Source organism: Lepisosteus platostomus, chromosome 26 (assembly GCF_059453375.1).
Source record: "Lepisosteus platostomus isolate fLepPlt1 chromosome 26, fLepPlt1.hap1, whole genome shotgun sequence".
In the NCBI taxonomy this organism is placed as follows: Eukaryota; Metazoa; Chordata; class Actinopteri; order Semionotiformes; family Lepisosteidae; genus Lepisosteus; species Lepisosteus platostomus.
In genome coordinates, this window is record NC_142636.1 from 11,523,531 (window position 1) to 11,549,186 (window position 25,656).

At 40.1% G+C, this 25,656-nt stretch overlaps 1 protein-coding gene and 1 long non-coding RNA gene across 2 annotated transcripts; both read right to left on the reverse strand.

The window, feature by feature from the left end:
- Positions 1-11,029: 11,029 nt before the first annotated feature.
- LOC148640139 (uncharacterized) lies at positions 11,030-25,279 on the reverse strand. The gene is made up of 4 exons (XM_088621605.1): positions 25,063-25,279; positions 24,573-24,947; positions 11,391-13,108; positions 11,030-11,113 (listed from the first exon to the last, which is right to left on the reverse strand). The coding sequence occupies exons 1-3, from the start codon at positions 25,106-25,108 to the stop codon at positions 12,723-12,725; spliced, it is 807 nt and encodes a 268-aa protein (XP_088477731.1). The 5' UTR covers positions 25,109-25,279; the 3' UTR covers positions 11,030-11,113; positions 11,391-12,722.
- LOC148640140 (uncharacterized) lies at positions 20,745-21,522 on the reverse strand. Its single transcript, XR_015930633.1, has 2 exons — positions 21,360-21,522; positions 20,745-21,263 (listed from the first exon to the last, which is right to left on the reverse strand). It is a non-coding gene; the product is annotated as an uncharacterized LOC148640140 (long non-coding RNA).
- Positions 25,280-25,656: the final 377 nt, after the last annotated feature.

Genomic DNA, 25,656 nt, shown 5'->3' on the forward strand with positions numbered 1-25,656 from the left:
GTTGTGAACCTGGAGAGAGACAGGGACTCTGATTTTCACTCTTCTTGAGAATTTATGGGCTTCATTGAATCAGTTCTGCTGTTTACCAGCCAGTTATTGTCTGAGTACAAGACCCCCAAAAGGGAGACAAAGACGGTTTTTAAAATACTCTTACCACAACAAACTAGCCACATCCTCTCTACAGTGTGCAACTCAGATGAAGTGACTGACACCAAGCCATGTAAAGTCATTGGAACAAAGCTGCACAGATGGTTTTTGTACAGCTCCTCAATGTCTTTCTCACACTGTGCTGGTCTCAGGGCGCAGAGATACACAGCCGTGTCTCCCACAGCAAGATTTGAAATGGTGAGGGTTGTAGATGTTTTCTCTGCAGTGGAACTAAAACGAGCTTTAGCAAACTCTGCAGTGTTAGTGTCACCTCTATATTTTCGGGCTCCTCTTAGCAGAATGTATTGAGGTGGCTGGTCTGAATACTGACGGTACCAGTAGAGATAAACATATTCATCACTGGTGTCATAAGAGCAGTTCAGAGTCACTGATTCTCCTTCTTTCCTGTAGACCTGTGTCTGTAGAGGAGTGATAGAGTCTTCAGCTGTCATGGCTGAGAAGACAGAGAAAAAATAGTGAAACGTCATTAACAATTTCAAGAAAAGTCTTGAATACTAATAATCACGCAATATCAAAAGATTGAAATACCTGATGGAATAATGAACATCAAGATGAAAAGTAATTTCTCCATGCGGAACTGAAAGGTACTTTGAGAGCAGAACAGAATTTATACTTCTTAACTCTCTGTTACTCTTCCTCAGAGCAGACTGAATTACATGTACAGAGTATCTGTGTGACATGTTAAACGTCACATGTCTGAAAACGACTCAGGATCCCCCAGTGTTGAAGAGTGTTTCCTGTTTCACTGCTCTTCAGATGACTGTGCACAGGAATAAACACACTGAGACCTGATGCTCTTGTGACAGATTGACTCTTGTGTTTTTGAGCTCTTGATTATGAATCAGCGCATCTTGCTAAAACAACAAAATGTTTCACTGACTAGCTCACCAACGTCCCAATGTGCTTCAATTTAATTACCATTTAACATTGGTATTACAGTACATGACAGAGGAAAACTTTAATTGGGGTTTTTTATTATATTGTCATGCAGCTTTGATATGTGTTATGGTGGTAACGTTTTGCGTAAAAATGTGAAAGCTGTGGTCTTTAGAAATAAAAATCTTTTAAGGAGTTGTTTTTGAAGTGTGGCCAGCCAGTCCTTGAAGGAGCTGTAGTAACGCCATCCTGCCACCTGAGGGCGCCAACGTGCTGTATGAGCAGCACTGAAGAGTGCTTGTGGCAGCTGAAGGCTGCTGAAAGAGCAGCAGAGAGCTGTGGAGCAGGAGGAGCTGGTGTGGAAGATCAAGAAGCCTGAGTCCCAGAGCCAGCTCAGAGCAGGCAGGCTGGGAACACAGGGGCAGAGCGAGGCGCTGGCTTTGGTCAGGGAACAGGGCCTGCTGGGATCCTGAGAGACCCTGGAGGTGAAGGAGACGTGGCCGCCAGTGTCCCAGGCGTTCCTGGAGGTGGGGGAGAGGTAAATGAGGACTCACTGTAGCCTGAGCCTTTAGAAGAGGAAGACTGCAGATCCACTCTGCTGTCCTGACTTTAGACTCCATAGAAGAAGAGTTCTGACAGCATGTCTGAAAAACACTGGAGAATAAGGGGGGCTGTCAGAAGGTCTTGGGCATCTACCTCAAGCCCCACACATAAAGTAGGGGGAAGGGAGCTGTGAGGACTTGTTTTCACCTATATTCCCTGCTGATATTCACACGTGAAGACAGCTCACCAACATAAACATTGTTTTTCCTATCAGTTCTTCAATGTGAAATTAACCTTTACTTGTTCCTAACCATCAGAACATTGAACATTTAAGGGGGAGTGGACAGTGTTTGTGGTAGAGTGGTAGTGAACTAGCTTTGTCTGTCCTCTGGGATGAGAGCACAAGATGAGAGCAGTGCATCTGGTATGTGGCGAGTGGAGAGAGCTGTTTTTGAGTCCCACACGATTTCACTAATATTGATTTCCTGAAATCTGACTGCTGACAGTCTCTGATCTACTCTGGAGCTCTTTCCATTGCACTCCACTGTAGTGATGTGAAAGAGGGTTTATTAAACCTTAGCACAACCTTCACTCAGATCCAAACAATATCAAAACCTTAAAGCTGATCAATGTGCAATCGGAAGAATTATAATGATTTGTCCAAATTAAACATGATCATGACGCCATGATTAAGTGGTACTGTGTACTGACACCATTTCCCTTACTGATACACCTGTGCCTTTCCCTGCCCTAAAACAGGACATACGTCTCTCTACACAATATCCAGTAAAACAGCCATGAGCACTTGTGGAGACCTTATAGTCTTCACTCCACCTCTCAATGGCTGTATTGAACTATTTCTTCACTTTACCAGTCTGTTAGTTCTCGTCAGTTATTGTCTCAGAACTGTTTTCCAAAGTCAAGGATTTTTTTCTCTCAAAACATTCTTACCCCCACAATCTAACCACATCCTCTATAACCTCGATAACTGAACACATTTTAACTCAAAAGAAGTGAGTGACATGCTAAGTCATGGGAATAAAGCCAGTTTTACACAGGTGGTTTTTGTACAGCTCCTCCATATCTGTCTCACAGTGTGCTGCTCTCAGAGCACAGAGATACACAGCTGTGTCTCCCACAGTAGGACTTGAAATGGTGAGGGTTGTAAATGTTCTCTCTGCAATGGAACTAAAATGTCCTTTAGCGAAGTCTGCAGTGTGAGCAGAACCACTATAAGACCGGGCTCCTCTTCGCAGTATGTATTGAGGTGGCTGGTCTGAATACTGACGGTACCAGTAGAGATAAACATATTCAGTGGTGCTGTTATAGGAGCAGCTCAGAGTCACTGATTCTCCTTCTTTCCTAGAGACTCGTGTCTGCAGAGAAATGACAGAGTCTTCAGCTGTCATGGCTGGGAAGGGAGACAAAACGAACAAAGAAATTGTTAAAACTCAGAAAAAATTTCGGGCAGCATCTTGAAGACTAATCATCTGAGTAGGTCAAAAGATTGAAATACCTGCTGGTATAATGAAAATCGAGACGAAAAGTAATTGCTCCATGCAGAAGTGAAAGTTTCTTCTTTACTTTCTTAGTTACTTCTAGAAACAAATTGAATTTATTTTCCTTGACTCTCTGTTTCTTCTCCTGAGAGCTGACTGAATGAAATGTACAGAGTGTCTGTATGACATGTTAAACGTCACATCTATGAAAACCACTCAGGAGCTGGCAGTGTTGAAGAGGGTTTCCTGTTCCACTGCTCTTCAGAAGTAGACTGTGTATTGTCTCAATGTATTTACACAACTGCCTTGGCCAAGAAACAGATCATCAAAAGAGTATCCTAGTTGTTTGACTTAAGTTGGGTTAAATAAAGTTACTGTTCATTAAATCACCCATGATACATCAACTGTGACCAGAACATGTTTATTGAGGACATTAAGCCTGTCTCCATTGGAATGAACAGACAGGCAAGAAATACACACAAAGACAGGAAAGAGCAGGAGGAAACAGAGGCTTAGGAATATTAGTCTTTCCACAGCTCATCAAGGCATTCCTAATTGTGTCATTAAAGAGCTCGGATGCTGCACAATACCAACATAATAAACAATCCTGTGTTCCTCAAATGGACTTTTCTGCAACTTCCAATTGCCCACAGCAGTCCCACAGTTCAGGCCTTTCATCCTAGATGAGGCCATTGTTCTCTCAGCTTCTCTCTATGATGTTTTTCCACCAGTTCTGAGTTGGTGGTTTCTATTTTTGGGGGGTCGAATCTCCCTTATCTTTTGGCCAGGGCCTGAAGAACGTGGGTTATTATTTTGTGTCTACAATCTGGCTTTAGTTATAGACAGTTAGACAGTACTCCCACAAAACAGAGATATTCTTTAAGCAGGTTTAGTTGACTGTAAGTAAAATACTGTCTCACTGTAATAATCTAACCACATCCTTTAAAATCTGGAAGAGATCAAATAACTCAATGGAAGTGAGTGGGAGTCTGCCATCTTCAGCCACAGAAACAAAGCCAGCTGTTCACAGATGGTTTTTGTACAACTCCTCAATGTCTTTCTCACACTGTGCTGGTCTCATGGCACAGTGATACTCAGCTGTGTCTCCCACCATGAGACTAGAAATAGTGAGGGTTGTAGATGTTCTCTCTGCAGTGGAACTAAAACGATCTTTAGCAAAGTCTGCAGTGTTGGTTCTACCACTATATGATCGAGCTCCTCTTAGTAGTATGTATTGAGGTGCCTGGTCTGAATACTGACGGTACCAGTAGAGATAAACATATTCATTACTGGTTTCGTAAAAGCAGCTCAGAGTCACTGATTCTCCTTCTTTCCCAGAGACCTGTGTCTGTAGAGGAGTGATAGAGTCTTCCGCTGTCACGACTGAGAAGAGAGAGAAAAAATAGTGAAACTTCATTAACAATTTCAAGAGAAGTCTAGAATAATCACAGTAATCCCGCTATATCAAAAGGTTTAAATACCTGCTGGAAGAATGAACATCAAGGTGAAAATTGACTTCTCCATGAGGAACTGAAAAGCACTTGAAGAATGAAGAAAAGGAAAATAAATTAACTCTCTGTTTCTTCTCCTCAGAGGAGACTGAATTAAATCTGCATGTACAAGAGTGTCTGTGTGACATGTAAAACGTCACGTCTAAGAAAACCACTCAGGATCCTCCAGTGTCGAAGAGTGTTTCCTGTTCTACTCCTTTTCTAAAGGAAGACAAGATTGTGTTTTCTCTATCAGGAATTTACCTACATTGGTAAATACACAAATGTATATGCGTTACATTATTAATGTAATACCTATCTTAATACCCATACTAATGTCCTCAGATGGACTTTTTTGCAACATCCTGTCTAATTGCCCGAAGCAGCCCAACAATTGAGACCATTCATGCCAGGTGATGTCATTTTTCTTTAACCTTTTCTGTGATTTTACCAATTTTGAATCAATTCTCAATTAGTAGGATTCAATTCAATAGACACCAATTGGTAGAACTGGCTTGGGGTGGTACTGTATAACCTGGGTGATTATTCAATGTCTATAACTTGGCTGTAGTAATAGTCTATTATCTTCCTAGAACAAACTCCCAAAGAACAGAAACAGAAATTAGAAACTAAAGGGAAACTTTACGAGGTTCAATAGTCTTTAAGTTAAATATTGTCTCACTGTAATAATCTAAACACATCCTTTAAAATCTGTGAGAGTTAAAATAACTCAATTGAAGCGACTGGGAGTCGGCCATCTTCAGCCACAGAAGCAAAGCCAGCTGTTCACAGACAGGTTTTTGTACAGCTCCTCGATGTCTTTCTCACACTCTGCTGCTCTCAGAGCTGTGTCTCCCACAGTAAGGCTTGAAATGGTGAGGGTTGTAGGTGTTCTGTTTGCAGTGGAACTAAAATGAGCTTTAGCAAATTCAGCAGTGTCTGCCAAAGCACTATAAGACCGGGCTCCTTTTCTCAGTATGTATTGAGGTGGCTGGTCTGAATACTGACGGTACCAGAAGACATAAACATATTCACTGCTACTGACATAGGAGCAGCTCAGAGTCACAGAAGCAGGACTGACTACAACATGTTGTACTTACTGGAAGTCTACTGTGTGACAACGACTTGGAGAAGCTTCTGCAAAGAGCTCTATTTTATGCTGAACTACCTCTGCTTTAACTCAGGAAATTAAATTTGTATTTTTGTGCATCTTGAGCACTACAAGATGATAAAGCAGGAAGCAGTTCATCAATGGGCTTCTCTAATGAGGCCGCTTGGAGGACATTAACGTGAGTCTCACTCCATAGCACCTAACAGGAGAACAGGGCCAGTGATGACAGCGGACAACTGATGTCTGGATCACAGGAAAAATCTCTCAGACATGACAATAGGCTGATCAGTGCTGATTCTCTCCTACTGTAGATCAAGACATGGGTTTTCCTTGGCTGCTGTTTGAATACAGCATAATGTGCTTGAAGCAATGCTGTACTAATTCCATTAACACCTGCTCTTATTTTCTATTATACAATACATTCTTCTCTCTGGTTGATGGTGGGAGGGGGGTGGGGGTTTAAATTAATCTCCCACTACCACACTATCAGGATTCTGTTATAGTGGTTAAACTTCTGGAAGGAAGTGGCACCACAAGAAGCTTGATTGGGGTTTGATTAAACACCTCTTTTACCCTGGAGGTTTTTGTAAAGGTGAGACGATTGTCTGTATCACTGTGCTGGGATCAATGGCGCAGTAGTAGACAGCAGAATCAGCAACAGTTGGCTTTATTGTCAGTGATCCAGTCTTTCCTGATGTGTCTAGAAAATACTTGAATTTATTGGAACCACCTCCATATGTGCCAGAGCTTCTGAGTCGATCTATGTACTGTAAAGTCTGCAGATGGGATTGCTTGTACCAGAGCATAGCATAAAAGCTGCTAGTTTTATAATCACATCGGATAAGGAGTGATTCTCCTTCTGTAATCACTCTGGCATCAGGGGTCTGGATCACTTCATCTGCGCTGCATACGCCTAGAAGAGAAATAATCAAACAAGAAATAAAGACGTTGTAGGGGTAGGGTAAAATATTATATAATCTGGTAAAACACTTACTTGGTATAATGAACCAGACAGCTAAGCAGATGAACATTTCATAACCAAAGAGAAAATCCATGAGTTCTTTTCTCTTGCTCTCTCAATTTCAATAGTTCATCACAAGCTTTGCCTTGTCTCTTAAATCCCTAGTCAGGGTGTGTCATGTGTGATATGTTAGGCAGAGAGACAGAGGCAGTGTCTTTCATCTGAGTAAACTTTTTCAACTGTTCACCAGTCACGTCACTATACCATTTCCTGAATTTAAGTTAGACTTCAAATAATTATGTAAATTTGTCCTCTGTTTGCATCACAAAAAATACCTTTCAAAATTGTCTTACCTCAACAATACTCTAACCACTTCCCTTCAGACGTGTAACTGAAAAAATACAGCAATACTTCAAAAACAGAGGCTGGAATCTTGCCATGTGAAGTCATTTGAACAAAGACGGTTTTTCACAGACAGATTTTTGCACGGCTCCTCAGTATCTTTCTCACAGTGTGCTGCTCTCAGAGCACAGAGATACACAGCTGTGTCTCCCACAGTAAGATCTGAAATGGTGAGGGTTGTAAATGTTCTGTCTGTAGTGGAACTAAAACGATCTTTAGCAAAGTCTGCAGTGTGAGCAGAACCACTAAAAGACCGGGCTCCCTTTTGCAGTATGTATTGAGGTGGCTGGTCTGAATACTGACGGTACCAGTAGAGATAAACATAATCATCACTGGTGTCATAAGAGCACCTCAGCGTCACTGATTCCCCTTCTTTCCTGGACACCTTTGTCAGTAAAGAAGAGACTAAGTCTTCAGCTGTCATGCCTGAGGAAGGAGACAAAATAGAAATATGTTGAAACTTCAGGATCAATTTCAAGCAACAACTTGAATACTAATAATGTGATCACGGCAAAAGATTTAAATACTGTACCTGCTGGAATAATGAACATCAAGATGAAAAGTATTTTCTCCATGCAGTAGTGAAAGTTACTTTGAGGACAGAACAGAATTTATGTTCTTTAACTCTTTGCTTCTTTTCTTGAGGGCAGACTGAATTATATCTACATGTGCAGAGTGTCAGTTTGACGTGTTAAACGTCACATCTATGAAAGCCACTCCGGATCCTTCAGTGTTGAAGAGTGTTTCCCGTTCCCCACCTCAAAAGAAGTTGACTGGTTTCATTTAACTCTACACTGGAATAAACAGACACTGAGGCCTGATTTTCCTTTTACTGATTGATTTTAACACTGTTATTCTTAATGAGTTCCATAAGATAGTTGCAGTCTATGTTATACTGGTGGGGTTTTTCTTAGAAATACTGTATATAAGCTGTATTGTATACTGAAAAATTACACTACCATTGGGTACAATTACATTTTCACTTTGATATTGTTACAGTTCTTGGAAGTGGCCACTGAGATGTCTTAAGAATCTAGACAATGGTCAAAGCCTGGCCAGTATCAACTTCTGCACTTCTCAGGAGCAAAGCATTGATCAAAGCAATCTGGTGGTTTACGTTAATTAAGTTCTTGGTAAATCAAGAAGGAAGGAAAGACATGGGATGGACTGAAGGACAAAAACAGAAGAGAGAAGGAGAGCCAGGCAAGAGGATCTGGTTTGGATCAACCATAAAGTCAGAATTTGGTTATTAACCTTGTTAAGAGATGTTGCCAATCTGATATTTTTAGAAAACTTGGGTTTCCTGTATAGAGAATCCCTAGGTTAAAAACAGCCTCTCCTGGTTAGTGGATGCATTTTTAGGATCCACTAACCAGGAGAGGTTTCAAAAAAAGACCGAACTTCAACATAGTCTGTCTCACCACAACAATTATCTAACCACATCCTTTAAAATGTGTAATCAAACAAATGATAACTTAACAGAAGTAACCATGTTAAGGGAACAAAGCCAGTTTTGCACAGATGGTTTTTGTTCAGCCTCTCAATGTCTGTCTCAGACTGTGCTGGTCTCAGAGCACAGAGATACACAGCTGTGTCTCCCACAGCAAGATCTGAAATGGTGAGGGTTGTAAATGTTCTCTCTGAAGTGGAACTAAAACGCCCTTTAGCGAAGCCTGCAGTGTTAGAATAACGACTATTAGAACGGGCTCCTTTTTGCAGTATGTATTGAGGTGGCTGGTCTGAATACTGACGGTACCAGTAGAGATAAACATTTTCACTGCTGGTTTCATAAGAGCAGCTCAGAGTCACTGATTCTCCTTCTTTCCCAGAGACTCGTGTCTGTAGAGGAGTGATAGAGTCTTCAGCTGTCATGGCTGAAAGGTAAGAGAAAAATGAAAAGAACTGTGAAAGGTCAGGAACAATTTCAAGAAATAGACTTGAATACTAATAATCACGCAATATCAAAAGCTGTAAATACCTGTTGGGACAATGAACATCAAGATGAAAAGTAATTTCTCCATGCGGATCTGGTCTGAAAATGTATTTTCCTTAGCTCTCTCTCCTTTTGTTAAAGCAGATTGAATTAAATCTACATGTACAGAGTGTCTGTATGACCTGTTAAACGTCACATCTATGAAAACCACTCAGGAGCCGGCAGTGCTGAAGAGTGTTTCCTGTTCCACTGCTCTTCGGAAGCTGACATACTGTATAACTGTGCAATGAAATAAAAAAAAACTTTGAAATACAGTACCTTTGCAGATTGACTCTATCCTGTGGTGTTGAACTGTTGTTTATCAATCTAAAACCACAGACCTTCTCAATGATATCTCTGTCCCATTGGAATTTATTTTTCTTAAAACTTTGTTAAAAACAACAGAGAGGAAATCTTCTCATTTTGGAGCTCCTGTGAGCTTCTGTGAAGCAGTTTCAGTCTGTGGTGTAGAGGTGTCTTCTTCATAAGTGAATACACTGTAGCATATATTAAAAAAAAGTTTTAAGGTCAATATTTTAAGAAATCGATCTCAATTATTTGTAAAAACTGTTACTAAACTGTAGAAAAAATTAACGCTAAGAAGTACACTAAAATTGCCTTTAAAGTTAATTTAATATAGTATATAATTATAATATACTGTATAGTATATACTGTAATAGCAACAATAATAGATTTTAAACAGTAAACTCCCAATGTTAATCTATTCATTTACTTATCACTTTATAATACAGGGCCACAGGGTATTTTGTACCTAAAATTAAATTTTCAGTTTGACTTTAAAGAATAAATTATATTTACATATTAATTTTCTAATGCCATGTTCTCGATTTTAATTTGTGTTGAAGTTTTCAAATCTGTTGTATTTCTATACACCTTTCAGGCTTAACATTAGTTTCTGTGCTCTTATTTAATCACACTATGAACTTAGCTATTAAATACAGCTTTGGATCCTTCAGTCTAATACTTTTGAAGGGTCTTGGGGGCCCTCTAGTGGTGAACGGAGGAATATTTTCTTCCACTGTGTCACACCCACAAGACAGCACCATTACAGAGTGGCAAGAAGTCATAAAGAAGCCATTTGCTTACCGAGGCTTTTAAGATAGAAAAGATAAGATCACTTTATTGGCCATATACAATTTCTTGCATTAGGAATTTGTATTTTCGCATGCCCCAACTTGCTCTCCATGAGACACACAGACAGGGAGAGAAGCTTGGGGTCAGAGCGCAGGGTCGGCCATTTATACAGCACCCCTGGTGCAGCTGGGGTTAAGGGCCTTGCTCAGGGGCCCAACGGAATAATATTCCTCTGCCAGCCACGGGATACGGCCCGGCAACCTTTCAGCCACAGGCACAGATCCTGAGCCACAGAGCCACCATACTGCCCAAAGGAGAATTCATGCTGTGACCAATATGGTATGAACCGATCAGAGCAAGAAAAGGTGTTCAAATGCTGTGTACACTTAAAAAAAGCACTGACCAATGTAAGCAATGAACAAGGAGACCAATGTCTTTTGAGGACAATACGGCCAACAACAGTGAGATCGAGTTTGGCACTATAGGGTGTCATTGTACATGATACATGATACAAGCTATAATCCACAAGGTGTGTGCTACTGGTGTGGATAAAAAGATAAAAAATCTTTTCAACCTGCAAACTGTATTTCGACTCACATGAACTTGTGAGCTTTCTAGGGAGAGACTAGGAGAGAGACTCTTGGAGATGGGGTGGGGAGACAGGTTTTTGTTCTGTGTGAGCTACAGTCTCACACACTGTGGGGCTCAGAGCACAGAAGTATGTGGCAGAGTCAGACAGCGCAGCTGCAGATATTTTCAGGTCGTAGGTCTTCTCTGTGCCTTTTGTGCCGGGTTCTGCAGAGAAACGTTTAAATCTTGGATCTGGAACAGAGTATGTACCGAGCATATGTTGTGGAGCTTGGCCGTTTTTCTGTATGTACCAAAATAAGCCTGGAGAACCCGTTGCCTCATACTGACATTGAATGGTGGTGTTTTCATTTTCTTTAACTAGAACTGGAGTCTGAGGCTGAGTCACTTTGTCAGCTTGTACCATACCTAGAGAACAAACAGAAGAAGGAAAATGCAATTAGCTTCATTTACAAAACTGTTTAAATTAAAGCAAGTGTATCTGCACTTTAACATGTGCAGATTGGTATTTGCTTGAGGTATAACGTGATATTACAACAGGTTAAGTAATTCTTGTGATGGGAATTAACATTACGAAAATACTAAACCTAAAATAACTCACACACAGTAAGTCCTGTTAAGTTATCTTCTATATTTATGTACACGTATTTATGTTTAAAGAAATAACTGAAGAAATCTGACTTACTTATTAGCACACAATTTAAAGCGAAGAACAAGGCACTCATTTCTCCTCTTCTGTGATTCTGAACGCAGTTAGAGTATAAAACACTCTAGTCAGTTTTGCGAGTAGCTCCAAGACAAATGTCTTTCTTACCCCACCTCCCTCACACCCCACGCTGCCCCACCCCTTTCAGAAAGGGGGTGTTTCATCATTTCTACATAGAAAGGTGATTAGAAAAAAAGAGATCCAAATTTTGGTGAGACACTACCATCTAGAGTTCATGATGTTCGGAAAGTACACGTTACATAGCGTAGTTCTGGACCCTATGCAGACGGTATAATCTGGAAGTAAGTGGAAAAGGACGACGGAGAGGAGACGACGAGGATCAGTAGGGGTTGACAGATGGGGGGGGGGGCTGACGATGGTGAACTGGTGCTCGGGGGGCGTAGCCAGGGTGAACAAGTCCAAGGAGTCGAGGGGGGAAATCCCGGGCGAAGTCCAAAAGTCCAAACGGGGTGATCCAGCTGAGACGTGACAAAACAGAGTTATAAACCGGAATGGGATCCGATACAGGGATGGGGAATTAAAAACGGGGATGACGAGGCCAGGCGCTTTGAGCCCCGGACTCAGCTGGTTGGGGACGTCGATAGGAGGCCTGTGCCCTCAAGCCGCGGGCGTAGGGTGACTTGACGGTAGGCGGGCCTCCCGGCGACCGCGTTCCAATGCAGAGCCAGGAATAGCGAGAGCGCCCAGCTTAAATAAGGAGGGGCAGGATTGGAGGCAGGTGCACATAAACAACTAAAATGTGAAAGAGCCGGAGCGCCCTTAAGAGGAGGGATTACGATCATGACAGTACGCTGCATAATGCTCTCCCACTGTTTGTGGGAATACTGCAGTATGTTTCATTTGCTAGATGGTCAAGAGTATCATATGATAAGTAATCCAATAAAATGCAAGCTACTGCTACTGGGATTTACTGTATGGTATGGTACAGCGCTATCGCCAAATCTGTAATGTAATTCTGATCCTGACCCGCTGTTTGAAATTATACAGTTATTGTAGGTTATTGAATTTGTGAAGCCTTTTTCAGGAACTGAATAATCTAGGATCTTCATTTATAGATGATGACATATGCTGAAATCATGAAGTGGAACCTGTAGTTTCTGGCAGGTGTGCTGCTGGTCCCAAGGTGTTTTCTTTGCAGGATTCAATGAAAGGTTTAGTTTACATTAATTATGTCTCAAACAGATGTGCACTGCATTCGTATAAAACAGTCACACATTTACCGGAAATCTAACCACACAATCCAGTATGGGGGCTGACACTTGATAAAGACAAGAATCTCCTTTTGATCTCTCAACCCTCACTGGAACTCAGCCCAGTGTAGGAATGTGAGTTTTTGTACAGCTTCTCAATGGCTTTTCTGCACTGTGCTGCTCCCAGAGCGCAGAAGTAAACCGCTGAGTCACTCAGGCTGAGCTTGGAAATCGTGAGGGTGGTGGAGCTCCCAGCTACAGCAGAGCTGAAACGGCCTTTAGCGAAGTCCGCAGTGTGCTCTCCTCTCCATGCACCACCTTCTTTATACAGAATGTATTGCAGTGGGATGTGAGGATACTGACGGTACCAGTCCAGACGATAACCAGCACTGCTTGTGGAGAAAGAACATTGAAGAGTCACTGATCCCTCTTCCTCCCCAGAGACCTTTGTCCGCTGAGGAGAGATGGAGTCACAGTGTACAGCAGCTGAAAAAGAATAGAAATTGCAATATGTAATTGTAATGCTACTGAATACAACAGCAAATACGAATCAGACTTATAATTAATGTACTGTAATATGTGAAGAGTACCTGGTGAGAAAATTAAAGTAATACAAATCACCAATAGAACTTCCATTTGAAGAGTGAAAGTGTCACTGCTGAAGGCAGGAGGAGGTGTTTCTGAGCCTGAGCCCTGTTAGAGAATGCAGGCAGACCTAGTTCATCCACAGTGTCTTTGTCACAGGTCTTCACTGTTAGCCAATCAGAAGCCCAGCTCTCTCTTCACTGTCTTATGATTCATGAGAACAGCTGGTCTGACTCTGGGCTGTCTGCTGTAGCTGTTTGTCACTGGTTTGCTAATAACTGAACACCTTTGGCATTGTAACGGCACTCATAGTGGCCAACATAAGAATATGAAAACTGTCATAAGATCAAATGGGTATAGAATGCATTGTTGTAGAACATTCCTAAAGAATTTAGAACATTGCTAAGATGATGCAGTTACTGCCCTCTGATTCTGAAGGAAATCCACAATACTCCCTGGAAATGAGCTACAATGTTTAGAGAAAACTTGTTTACCTCCCCAGTGCACACCAGAGTAACTCAGGTGAGGTTAATGCCTCTGTAACTCTACAGTTTGTGCCCTCTGTGGCACTGATGTTAGTCAAATTTCATGTTAAGTGGTGTCTGCCCATTCCATGCTTTTGTCTGAGGTCTTTCACATTTCCTTGGCCACCCTATTTTTGTTGTCCTGCAGCTTGAACTATTTTGCTTACTTAATTTAGAATTTAAACTGCTGATGATGTTACAAATAAGGAGGGTGTTGTATAGAGATAAAAGCTAATACTAATACACACCCCAATTTTTAATGCCAGATCATATGCACCCTAATGTCAGGAACGAGAACTGCTGCAGCAGATCAAACGGTTTCTTTGTTTCCTGGCACAGTGAAATAACAGAGCGATGAAGAGGCACACAAAAAACACAAATATTTATTACAACACTAATAAAGCACATGAATAGTGAAGAAACCGATATTTCAATTTATTTACAAATTACTTGCAGAGTCCCTGAGTCCAGACCATCTATAGTCCAGCGCTACCCTTATTTGGGTAATAAACATGGGCATTGGCGTCGGTCCCATCGACATGTTTCTTGACGAGATTCAGCGTGATGCACAATCGAATAAGTACAGGTTGTGCAGTAGACGTTTCACACCAGAAATGTCCGATCGTGATCTGCATGCTGTGTTAATAAGTAAGTTGTATTTGTCGGCGAAATCGCCTCAAAGAGGATATGCTGAATTCAATTCAATTGCACTCATTCAAAACAGCTGTTCAAGTGGCGGCAAGAACTATTGTACAGCAAGTCCTTCCAAAATATAAGTCCTGCTAGAAGTTTTCTTCTGGAGGTGATTTACCATAAAATAACCAGCAATATAAACGTTGGAGCACTTTTGCGAAATTTGAAAATGAATGAGTGTATTTCAGTTGGTTGACAGGTTGCTCTTTTTTTGCAATACTTAGATAAAGTATTCAAAACACATGTTGCCTTGTATGTATCGGTTCCTTGACAATATCTAAAATAAACATACTGTAGTAGCAAAATTCGCTTGCTCTAAAGCAGGTTTGCAATGCAACAGGAACGTTTTCGTGTTACCGGAAGTTTTTTTTGCCTCGTTCTGAATCTCGGACAATGACGGCAATATGGTGCTGCGCATTCATAGAAACTCATATGTGATGTAAATTGGAGGTTGTACACCTTACCGTGTACGTCGCAGTTTATTTGTGGTTTGAAATGCACTTAACATTGCCGATTCATCCTAACACCAAATGTAAAAATAGTGTCTACCGAGGTTTAATTGCCTACCGAGGTTGTAACACAGTCTAGAATACAGACGTCCCTTCTAGAAGCGAGTTTGAGACTCCTGTTCTAATGGTTTCCTTTTATTTTTATCCTCATTGTATTCTTAAAGGATCAGAAAAGCCTCTTCATGAATTTCCTAGGTTTTGATGCCACCTGCTGTTTTTCTACAGATACTTTATATCCTCTTTAGTGACGAGAAATTACAAGTTCTTTATTTACCAGTCGTCTATAATGTTTATGCTTCTTAGAATGTTTGAGACCCCTGCTGTTGTTTTTTTTCTGATTTTCTGACCTTTCAGTTTGCAGGACTGAGCCAGTTATGGTTCTATTTAGCCGTGATCAATATGACTGACACACACCTGATCCAGGAGACATGAAAGCAAAATCAGAAAATATTCTGTACTTCCACGCCGTGAATTAAGATTTTGAGAAAGTGAATATTCACTAAAATGCTCTTGGCATTTACCTACAGTAAAACCGGGCAATTGTTTTATTAGCCATTTTTTCTCATAAGCACCAACGCATAGGTACAAAACAAAATGAGAGTGAAGATTAGGTAATTGTATTTACTGTAGCATGCTGTAACCACAATCAGAGCAGCAATCTCACCACGGTATTGCTGCAGTTTGTAACTTGACAAAGTAACTCAGAAGCCTTTTTCATCTTCCAAAACCCATTGAAACGCAGCCAGTTTTTAAGGAAGGAGTTTTTGTTCAGCCTCTCTATGTCTCTGTGACACTGTGCTTCCCACAGAGCGCAGTAATAGATGGCTGTGTCTCCCAGGGTAAGACCTGTGATGGTGAGTGTGGTGGAGTATCTTTCTGCAGTAGAACTAAAACGTCTTTTAGCGAAGTCTGCAGTGATAGTACCACTATTAGAACGGGCTCCTTTTCTCAGTATGTATTGAAGTGGCTGGTCTGAAGACTGACGGTACCAGAAGAGATAAATGTCGTTACTGCTGGAATCATAAGAGCAGGTCAGAGTCACTGAGTCCCCTTCATTCCCAGAGAGATCTGCCTCTTGAGAGGTGATGGAGTCACCAGCTGCCATGGCTGGAAAAAAAAAGAAAAAATATATTGTGGAAGTGAAAAGGAAAGCAAAGAAAATTGTTTTCTCAATAACAGTGTAATAACAATAATCACAATCCTAGAGTACAGAAGAAACACTACCTCCACTGATGATGAAAATCAAAATGTAAAGTGGTTTCTCCATGAACAGGTAAGTGATCAGCATTTCTTTTGCAAGACAGTTTGTTTCACAGGCATCTGAAGAGTTTCTCTCTCGAGTGTAAAAATAAAATCACATCTATAAAAACCACGCAGGAACTTCCAGTGACGCGCGCTGTCAGAATGTGCTCTGTCTGGAAGAAGGCGTTTCTAGTGCCAGTTCTCTTGTGAAGCAGACTAACACTGCAGCTCCATTTTCCAATACAAGAGTGGGCAGAACTGATACAGTATGTCCGTTATTTGCTTAAGCATTCACTGAACATATTTTTCTTGTGATCATCTGACCTCAAGGCTACAGGAATTCAGCAGTGTTTTGTGTTGCAGTGAAACCATCTGCAAAAGTTGTTTATGAATAAAAAGAAAGTTCTTTAAGCTCTATCGGCAAGGACAGTAAGTTTTTGCACTCTTTGGTTACTTCAGTATGCTTTTTAAATTATGGTGACCAGACCAGAACACCATACTCTCAATGAAGTCGGGCTAGTGCATTGTAAGGCTTGAGCACAACCTGCATGGCTTTCAAATCCACACTTATTGCCATACCAAAGATTCTGTTTCCTTTTCAATTAGTGCCATACATTACCTTGATGAGGACATTGAAAGATCCTTTTCTTGTGTAGCTACCTGGAGCTCTGAATTAAGCACCATTTGTATTTACAGTTTATATCTTAGGTACAGTTCACTATCTACAGTACATGCAAAGCTACACTTGTCTACTTTAAACATCACCTGCCAGATTCTGGCCCACTAATGAATTGTATCGGAATCTATTGGAATTTCACCTGCTGTTTCCACAGTGTTGTTCCTCCTAATCCTCCTAAGTTGGTGTCACGTCTGTTACATCTTCTAACTGTGCTGGAATCTAGCTCATTGATATGAATTAGGAAGGACAGTGATCCTCGCACACTAGTACAGCTCCCCGTGGTGCTGCAATAATCTCATCATCCCACTTTGAGTATTCACCTTTTATCTGTACTTTCTGTTTCCTATTTAATAAGCAATTCTCAGTCTAAACACTCACATTTACCTGAATACTTCCCGCCCGAAACCCAACGATGAATATTTTATAATGAACATTACCAAAAATGTTCTGAAAATATAAATATGTATCATATGCTCCGTTTTTAACCAGTACTGCTTTCCTCTTATATTTTTCTCATGCGATTGATAAAATCAGGTGTGCCATGGCTTTCTGGACAGGAAACTGGGCTTGTTTGTTCGTCTCTGTGAAAGTGAATTAGTAATTAATAAGTAATTACAACGAGTAATTGTTTTCTCTTGTGTTTTGCCTTGGATGATTGTGATTTCGATGAATGCCCAGATTTGACATTAATCGGAACGATTGAGTGTCGTTGTTATTCCAACTGGTCTTATGATAATAACTGTGCAATACAATAACTGTATTACACGTTATTGTATTGCATTCTTATTTTTCAAATGCATACCTCCCTGTAGATAAATTCTCCAAATTCCCAAACATACTAATTCCCCAAATAGTAAAACAGGAAGCTTTGAGGTGAATTCTTAAATGCTAGACTAAGACTTAATTGTAGAAACTTGAACAACCTGAACTATTATTACAGAGCTGACAAGCTGAGAGAAAGCATAACGGCACTACCATAAAGCACATCGACAGATCACAAATAAGAAAACTTAACTGGTTGCAGTGAAGTCCAAATGATGGCACAGGAATTTCTCAGGGCTCAATTCTAAAGGGTGGAAGTAAACTCAAGAGCACTGCTGGAAAAAGAAATATCTTTCCGATCTGTAAACTGTATTACAACTCACATAGACTTGAGAGATTTTTTGGGAGAGACTAGAAGAGAGGCTGACTCTTGGGGATGGGCTGGAGAGACAGGTTTTTGTTCTGTGTGAGCTACAGTCTCACACACTGTGGGGCTCAGAGCACAGAAGTATGTGGCAGAGTCAGACAGCGCAGCTGCAGATATTTTCAGATTGTAGGTCTTCTCTGTGCCTTTTGTGTTGAGTTCTGCAGAGAAACGTTTAAATCTTGGATCTGGAACAGAGTATGTACCGAGCATATGTTGTGGAGCTTGGTTGTTTTTCTGTATGTACCAGAAGAGGTAAGAAGTCAATGCTGTCTCATACTGACATTGAATGGTGGTGTTTTCATTTTCTTTAACTAGAACTGGAGTCTGAGGCTGAGTCACTTTGTCAGCTTGTACCATACCTAGAGAACAAACAGAAGGAAAATTAGTTTCATTTAAAAAACAGATTAAATGTAAACATGTGTATATGCACAGCTTAACTTGTATAGGTTATGATTTCCCTTGGTATAATGTGAAAATTTCTAATTTCTAATTTAAGCAATTCATGTGATGGGAATTAAGGGCATGGGAAAAAGAAACCTAATAAACACCCAGACAGTCCTGTTAAGTAATTATTTATAATAATGTATAAGTAGTTAAATTTGAAGTAATTTCTATTTGAAGAACTACGACCTACCCATAAGCACATAAATGAAAAAGAACGAAACAATCATTTCTCTGTTTCCTTGACTCTGCATGCAGTCATTTAACACTCCAGACAGTTCTGCGAGGAACTCTGTGAGGAACATGTCTCTTTCACCTCCTCCTGTGCAGATCACGCTCCCCACCCCTTTCAGAAAGGAGGCGTTTCATCATTTCTCTTTAAGAACTGCTCCAACAGAGCTCCCCAAACAAATATCAAGAAAACTAACTTGCGGTGGCACAAATAATTAAAAAGAAGTTTTCTCTATTCTCTCATTCCTCACCTGAACTGTATTCCAACTATTTTGAGTTTGGTATTGTTCTTTTTTTTAATGTATCTATTTCGCAGATACGTGCATCAAGGGCAACATTAAGTACTTTATAAGGTTTTAAGTGCATGTACATTGTGACAGTAAATAAGATCAGATCAGATCTACTCCAAACAAGGCAGATTAATGAGGGATGGGGGCACTTGTACTCTTCATGGGATGGACAATCTTCACAGCCCTGACGTGTTCTCTGAAGCGGTCTCCGAGTCTCCTTCCTGTTTCACCAATGTAGATGGCTGGGCATTTACTGCAAGAGATACAGTAAATAAGGTTGCTGGAGGTACAAGATGCTGTCTGGGTGATCCGGAATTGTCCTGAGGGGCCTTGAATGAGTGTGGTGGTGGCTGTGTACTTGCAGGTGATACAGCGAACTCATACATCAGAAAGACCACCGAAACTAAAATTATTCTGCAGTTAGGATCACACATTCTCCCTTCCCTTAACGACAGATTACTGTTCTTTTAAATTTTCTCCATTCATTGGAAGTTTCATTTCACACCTCTCTGCACCCATTCTGACTTCACACCTCTTGATTGGCCTCTCTTTCTGTCCCCTGCTCCCGCCTCTCACTCCTCCTCCCTCCCAACCTTTGTTCTCCAGCTACTTTACCTTTGCCTACTGCCCTGTCTCTCTCACACCTGAAGAAGGCTCCACGGCCGAAACGTTGTGTTCTCTTTCTTCTTTTTTTCAGCATGGAATAAACCTATTACTTGTTCCTTTGCAGCCTACGCATGCTGACGCAGCTACCCACCTGAATTGCAATTTGATGGCAACTTCTAAATTATACTGCATTCCCTTTGAGAAAGAAATTGAAATACTAGCTCACTAGACCAGAAGAGAAAATTGGATTGCATTTCATCTCTCTAGGTCGCCTCCACCAGGCGTGATGGTGATTCTGGTTATAGACTGCCACCTAGAGTTCATTACATTCGTCAGTGCAGAGTGTAATGCTCTCCTTCTCTCTGTGCGAATATGTTTCAATTGCTTAACGACAGGAATATCATATCATATGCAATTTAATAAAATGCTACTGCGATTTACTACACAGTGTGGTACAGAAAAGCAGCTTAGTAAAAACATCTGTAACAGAATTCTGTGCCCCGAACAGTCATTTTAAATTCTAGGAATGTAAGTGAATTTGTGAAGCCTTTTTAGGAACGATGTTATTATCAGTTCAAATAGTCTGTCATGTAATGTATTAATGAAAATAACACACTATCAGAAATCAGGTTTTGTAAAGTCGGATGTTGAATTTGATTGTTCGACAATCTACTGTACAGTAGGTAAATATTCCTAATGAATAGAAATATTTGTCGAGAAAAAGGGGTGCAAAATATTTAAGCCAAAGATGTAGCCGTAAACAAAAAGCAGTTTTATAAAGTAGTTTATTTTATGAAGAAATTGTATTCTTGACCAGTGGTTTAAGTATTTTAGCTAATTATATTAATTTTTAAATTTAGTGATATAATACAAAATGTGATTAAGCTCTTGTACTGTGAGGCAAATGTACAAAAGAATAATTTTGTTAAATTACTTTGGGTTTGCTTTATTATTATTGTATCAGTATTGATTGATTTGTGCTATTAGGGACACTAGTTGGAGTGTATTATACTGTATATACTCAATTCAACTGTCAGGGTATTATATTGGAATATGAATATACATATGAAAGCACACTTACAGGTAGGGTTTAGAAAAATGGTACAATATACTGTATGGTAAACACTCGAGAATTTGTATATTGTCAACTTTATTTTATTTACAATAGATATTTTGAAAATGGTATACTCACAATACCAAATTTACTCATTGCTAAAATATACGCGTTTCAGTAGAAAATGAAGAATAACATGGGAAATGTTTTCGACAAGATGGAAATGGGTAATTTAAAAACTGCCTGATGCTCCCCATGACACATCGCATCAGACCGGCTGTAGAGTTTTTGCTGAGCTCACACGGCTTCTCAGCGGCTGTGGGACTCACAGCACAGAAGTAAACTGCTCGGTCCCTCAGATCCACCTTCTGGATCGCGAGTTTAGTTGAAGTTCCTTTGTCATCGCTGTCCATCTCGAAACGTCCAGGAACGCGACTGTAAGAGTGAACTAAGACCTCCGGGGACCGATCTGGTTGCTGCCTGTACCAGAATAACGGATCGTTAGTTGTTATGTTTTGAGTGCATGAGATCTCTGCGTCCTCTCCCTCTGCTGCCTCGATAACGGGTCTCTGAAAGACTTGAGAGTCCGAATAGCGACCTGAAATGACAAGAAAAAACACAAACATTACAAACGTGAAGAAAAGAGAGTAAGACATGAAGACAAAACTGGGGTTAGAAAAAATAATGTACCTACATATTGCAAGTAAACCAAGTAGTACTTGTAGCTTCATTGTACAGTGTGTGAGCTGTGTTTCCCAGTAATGATGAGCAGAGACGTGTAAAGTCTTTTAATGTGACCGAATTCGGAGCGGGAGGGGCTGCTGACGATTCAGGTGGTTGGTCTTCATTGATTGACACGTCTCCTCAGTGTCATTCCTGGTGCGATCTGCATGACAGAGCGACGAATGTGCGCGAAGACTGTAAACATACTGTAGAAACAGACATTATTCAATTACTGTACTACAATGTAACTAAGTTTATTATTATTTTTTGCCTGATGTTTTGATCAAATGTAACATGCAACCGTTCGCAATTTTCATTATGTTATTTTTTTGTATTGCATTGGCGAGAAAAAATACATGGAAAATTAAGTTTTGAATGAATGCGGTTTGTATTCTTCTGCAGAAATAGCTGTCTGAAACGACGAAATTTGTAGTTAGCATGTGCTAGAAATGTTTCTTTCCTCACGGGTGCTGTAGGTTTATGTTTGAAGTTCAGTATTTTATCGTTATTGTTATTTAATGATCAAGTCCTTTGAAATAACGTAATTTATCATTTGCGTCTTTACATTCGTTTTTTAAATTTTCATTTTCAGCTCCTGTAATGTAATGTGCTTGAAGCCACCAAACTTTGTCTTTGGGCTTGACGGCTGAAGAATGTTGTGTCTCTTTTTTTTCTGCATGGAATAAACCTTTACCTATTAGTTTTTTTCTGTTGACAACTAACGCCTCGATTAATCTGCATTTCCAGTAGATTTTTCGAAATGTTGAATTTGCACCAGATGGTGGCGTTCTTGTACTACTTTTGTCTCTGATAATACGAAATCTAAAGAGTGGGTGTAAAGAAAGATGAAGGCACTGAAATCATTCGTATATCATTCGTGTTTCAGAATCCCATCTCCTGTATCCTCCTGTATCTCCTGTATCCTTTAGAACAGTTAATAGGATCCCATCAGAGAGTAGAGATTTATTCATCTTGACTGTTTCTAGCCCCTTAAACACTTACTGTATGTCTCTTATTTGCTATTAGTATTAAATATATTAGTATTAGTGTTTATACACCTTTGTTATATTCATTAAATATATCAGCTATTTTTCTTTCTTTATCTACCATTTTCCTACTATTACCCTGGAAGCATTTTATTTTATCTTTCACTCTTTATTGCTGTCATAAATTCATTTTTATTATTAATTTATTTTTTATTTTTGCCTCAATTGATCAATTCTTTTAGACCATAACTAGCAAAGTTCATCTCATTAGCAATACTCCAGCTGTTAAATTTGTCTTAAAGTCCATTTTCTGAATAGATTTTGTGATATTTGGTGATGGAGAGAATATGTTTAAATTCTGTGTTATTAAACCCATTGATTAAATAAGAATTTGGAAATCATGTTTAATCTAGTCTGTCATACAGTAGGTACAGTATGTTTCTGGAATACGAATGAGTTTGAGAGAGAATGTACTGTGTTAACAACCAAAAAAATGAGAGGGGCTGTGAAGGTTATCTTGTGTTTTAATCTCTTGTACAAAATACATGAACTCTGATGTTTTAATATACTGGTAACTAGATTATCAGCACCTGATACTGTTACTGTCAGCACCTTCCCTGACTGTGTTCTGTACTCATATTCACTCACTGCACACACGCTGTATGAGATCTAACACTGACAGAGGGGGTGGAGAGGAGTGTTAGAACTGTAACTATAACTGAGGGTTTTTGTCACATCTCCCCATAGAGCTGAAACACTGTGCCTCCACAGCGCAGAAATAGGTCCCTGAGTCTTCCAGCTGAGAGCTGCTGATCTTCAAAACCCCAGAGCTGCTGCTCTTATCCAGTGAACCACTGAACTGGTTCTCTGTGCTCTTGTCTCCTCTTATGATCAGAACATTTTGTGGGCTGGTGTTGGGCTGCTGTCTGTACCAGTGCATGTAGAAGACATTAGAGATGGTGAAGGTACAGTGGATGGTTACTGCTTGTCCTTCAGTCTGGGTCACAAAGGGAGTCTGCGATACTTGTTCTTGAGAGCTCACACCTGTTTCACAGAGAGATGCACACGTGATATCATTATTACCATTTACAAAGACCTCAGTTTTGCTACAGTACATGTCCTGCTGATGCCCAAACACAAATTAACAGAGCATATGGTAAATTTCATTTGCTTATCAACTCTTCAGTCTGTTTGTAGTTAACATAGCTTTGGATACACTTCTATAATCACAGTCTATGAAAGTACCTGTACACCTTAAATCCATTTAAAGTTTATTTCTAAATGTAATGTAATCAACATTATAGTATGTAAATGGATTTTACTGTGCAGGTGAGAAGGAATGGAAGTGACAGCAGTGAATACTTACAGTGTAAGAGCAGGGCTGTGTGCAGAAGCAGACAGAACAGTCCTCTGCTGTGCATGTTGAAGTCGCTGTGGAGTCAGAAAGACGTGTGTGCAGTACTGTCTCCAAACTGCTCATCACACCATGTAGTCACTCCTATCTCCTGCTCATTGTTTCCTGTCTGAACATCTGAAAGCGGTCATACAGAAGACTGTGTATATTTTACAGAAATACTCCTAGAGAGTCTTATGTCTCTGACACCATCCTTCATGTTAGTGCCATTTGTAAAAGTTTTCTGTAGTACAGTTTACCATGATAAAAGCAAGGTTCAATACAGTATATAGGACAGGTTAGAAACAGGAGCAGAACATTTGGCTGAAATAGTTTGTTTGATTTATGGTGAAGCATTTAAATAATTTTTAAAGTGTGGTAAAAAGAGATATGGCTTTAGTGTCTAGGGTTAGTGGTGTTGGGTGTTCTGGCAGAAAGGCAGAGTTAGTTTGAAATAACTGACTCGAGGCTTACTGGATTTTGCAATGGCAAAATGGGTTCAGTTATCTGGTGAAAAGAAATCAGTTTTAAGTGACCTATTGGCTGTTGTGCTCTGCACCTGACAAGGCAGTAGGGCAGTTCTTAAGTCCTTCATCTGTGCATTAAATTACCATTGCAAAAGAATAATTTTTAGTGCATATGAATTACAGGGAAGGCTGTGTGTACTGTAAATTAATATCTCAAACAGATTCACACTCTCTCCACATGAAGTCATGCATCTACCTGAAATCTAACCACACGTGTTGGCTCCCTATAATAACACTTGATAAAGACAAGAATCTCCTTTTGATCCCTCAACCCTCACTGGAACTCAGCCCAGTGTAGGAACCTGAGTTTTTGTACAGCTTCTCAATGGCTTTTCTGCACTGTGCTGCTCTCAGAGCGCAGAAGTAAACCGCTGAGTCACTCAGGCTGAGCTTCGTAATCCTCAGGGTGGTGGAGCTCCCACTTACAGCAGATCTGAAACGGTCTTTAGCGAAGTCTGCAGTGTGATCTCCACTCCATGTACCAGCTCCTTTATATAAAATATATTGCAGTGGTCTGTGAGGATACTGACGGTACCAGTACAGACGATAACCAGCATTGCTTGTGGAGTAAGAACATTGAAGAGTCACTGATCCCTCTTCCTCCCCAGAGACCTTTGTCTGCTGAGGAGAGATGGAGTCACAGTGTACAGCAGCTGAAAAAGAATAGAAATTGCAATATGTAATTGTAATGCTACTGAATACAACAGCAAATACGAATCAGACTTATAATTAATGTACTGTATATACTGTATTATATGTGAAGAGTACCTGGTGAGAAAATTAAAGTAATACAAATCACCAATAGAACTTCCATTTGAAGAGTGAAAGTGTCACTGCTGAAGGCAGGAGGAGGTGTTTCTGATCCTGAGTCCTGTTAGAGAATGCAGGCAGACCTAGTCCATCCACAGTGTCTTTGTCACAGGTCTTCACTGTTAGCCAATCAGAAACCCAGCTCTCTCTTCACTGTCTTATGATTCATGAGAACAGCTGGTCTGACTGTGATGTCTGCAGTTACTATTAGTTGCATGATTTCTAAAAACTAAACTCCTTTTCAATATATAAACAAATAATGCTGCAACAAAATATGTATGTGTAATACTGTATGCCATGACGTAGTAATGAGTTATGCATGTGTAATAGATGTGATGTATTTAGATGTACAGACATGCTGTATGTCCATAACTATTTCCCCCTTTAAAATAAATAAAATACTGTTAAATAAAGTTTCTTATCTTTCTTATACACATAGTATGTCTGGTCTTATGAGCATGTACAGTATATGAGGAATTAGGATTAGTACAGTAGGTACTGTAGATTTATGCTGGATAGGTACTAAAAACCATGTTCATGGACCACTTTTTA

What these genes read in the sequence shown, in the direction of transcription:
- LOC148640139 (XM_088621605.1), bottom strand. Translation starts at nt 25,108, where the DNA reads ATGGAAGTTCTATTGGTGATTTGTATTACTTTAATTTTCTCACCAG. An exon ending in TACTTTAATTTTCTCACCAG is followed by an intron (nt 24,948 to 25,062) that starts GTACTCTTCACA and finishes ATTCTTTTTCAG; the next exon opens with CTGCTGTACACTGTGACTCC. An exon ending in CTACACTGGGCTGAGTTCCA is followed by an intron (nt 13,109 to 24,572) that starts GTGAGGGTTGAG and finishes ATTCTTTTTCAG; the next exon opens with CTGCTGTACACTGTGACTCC.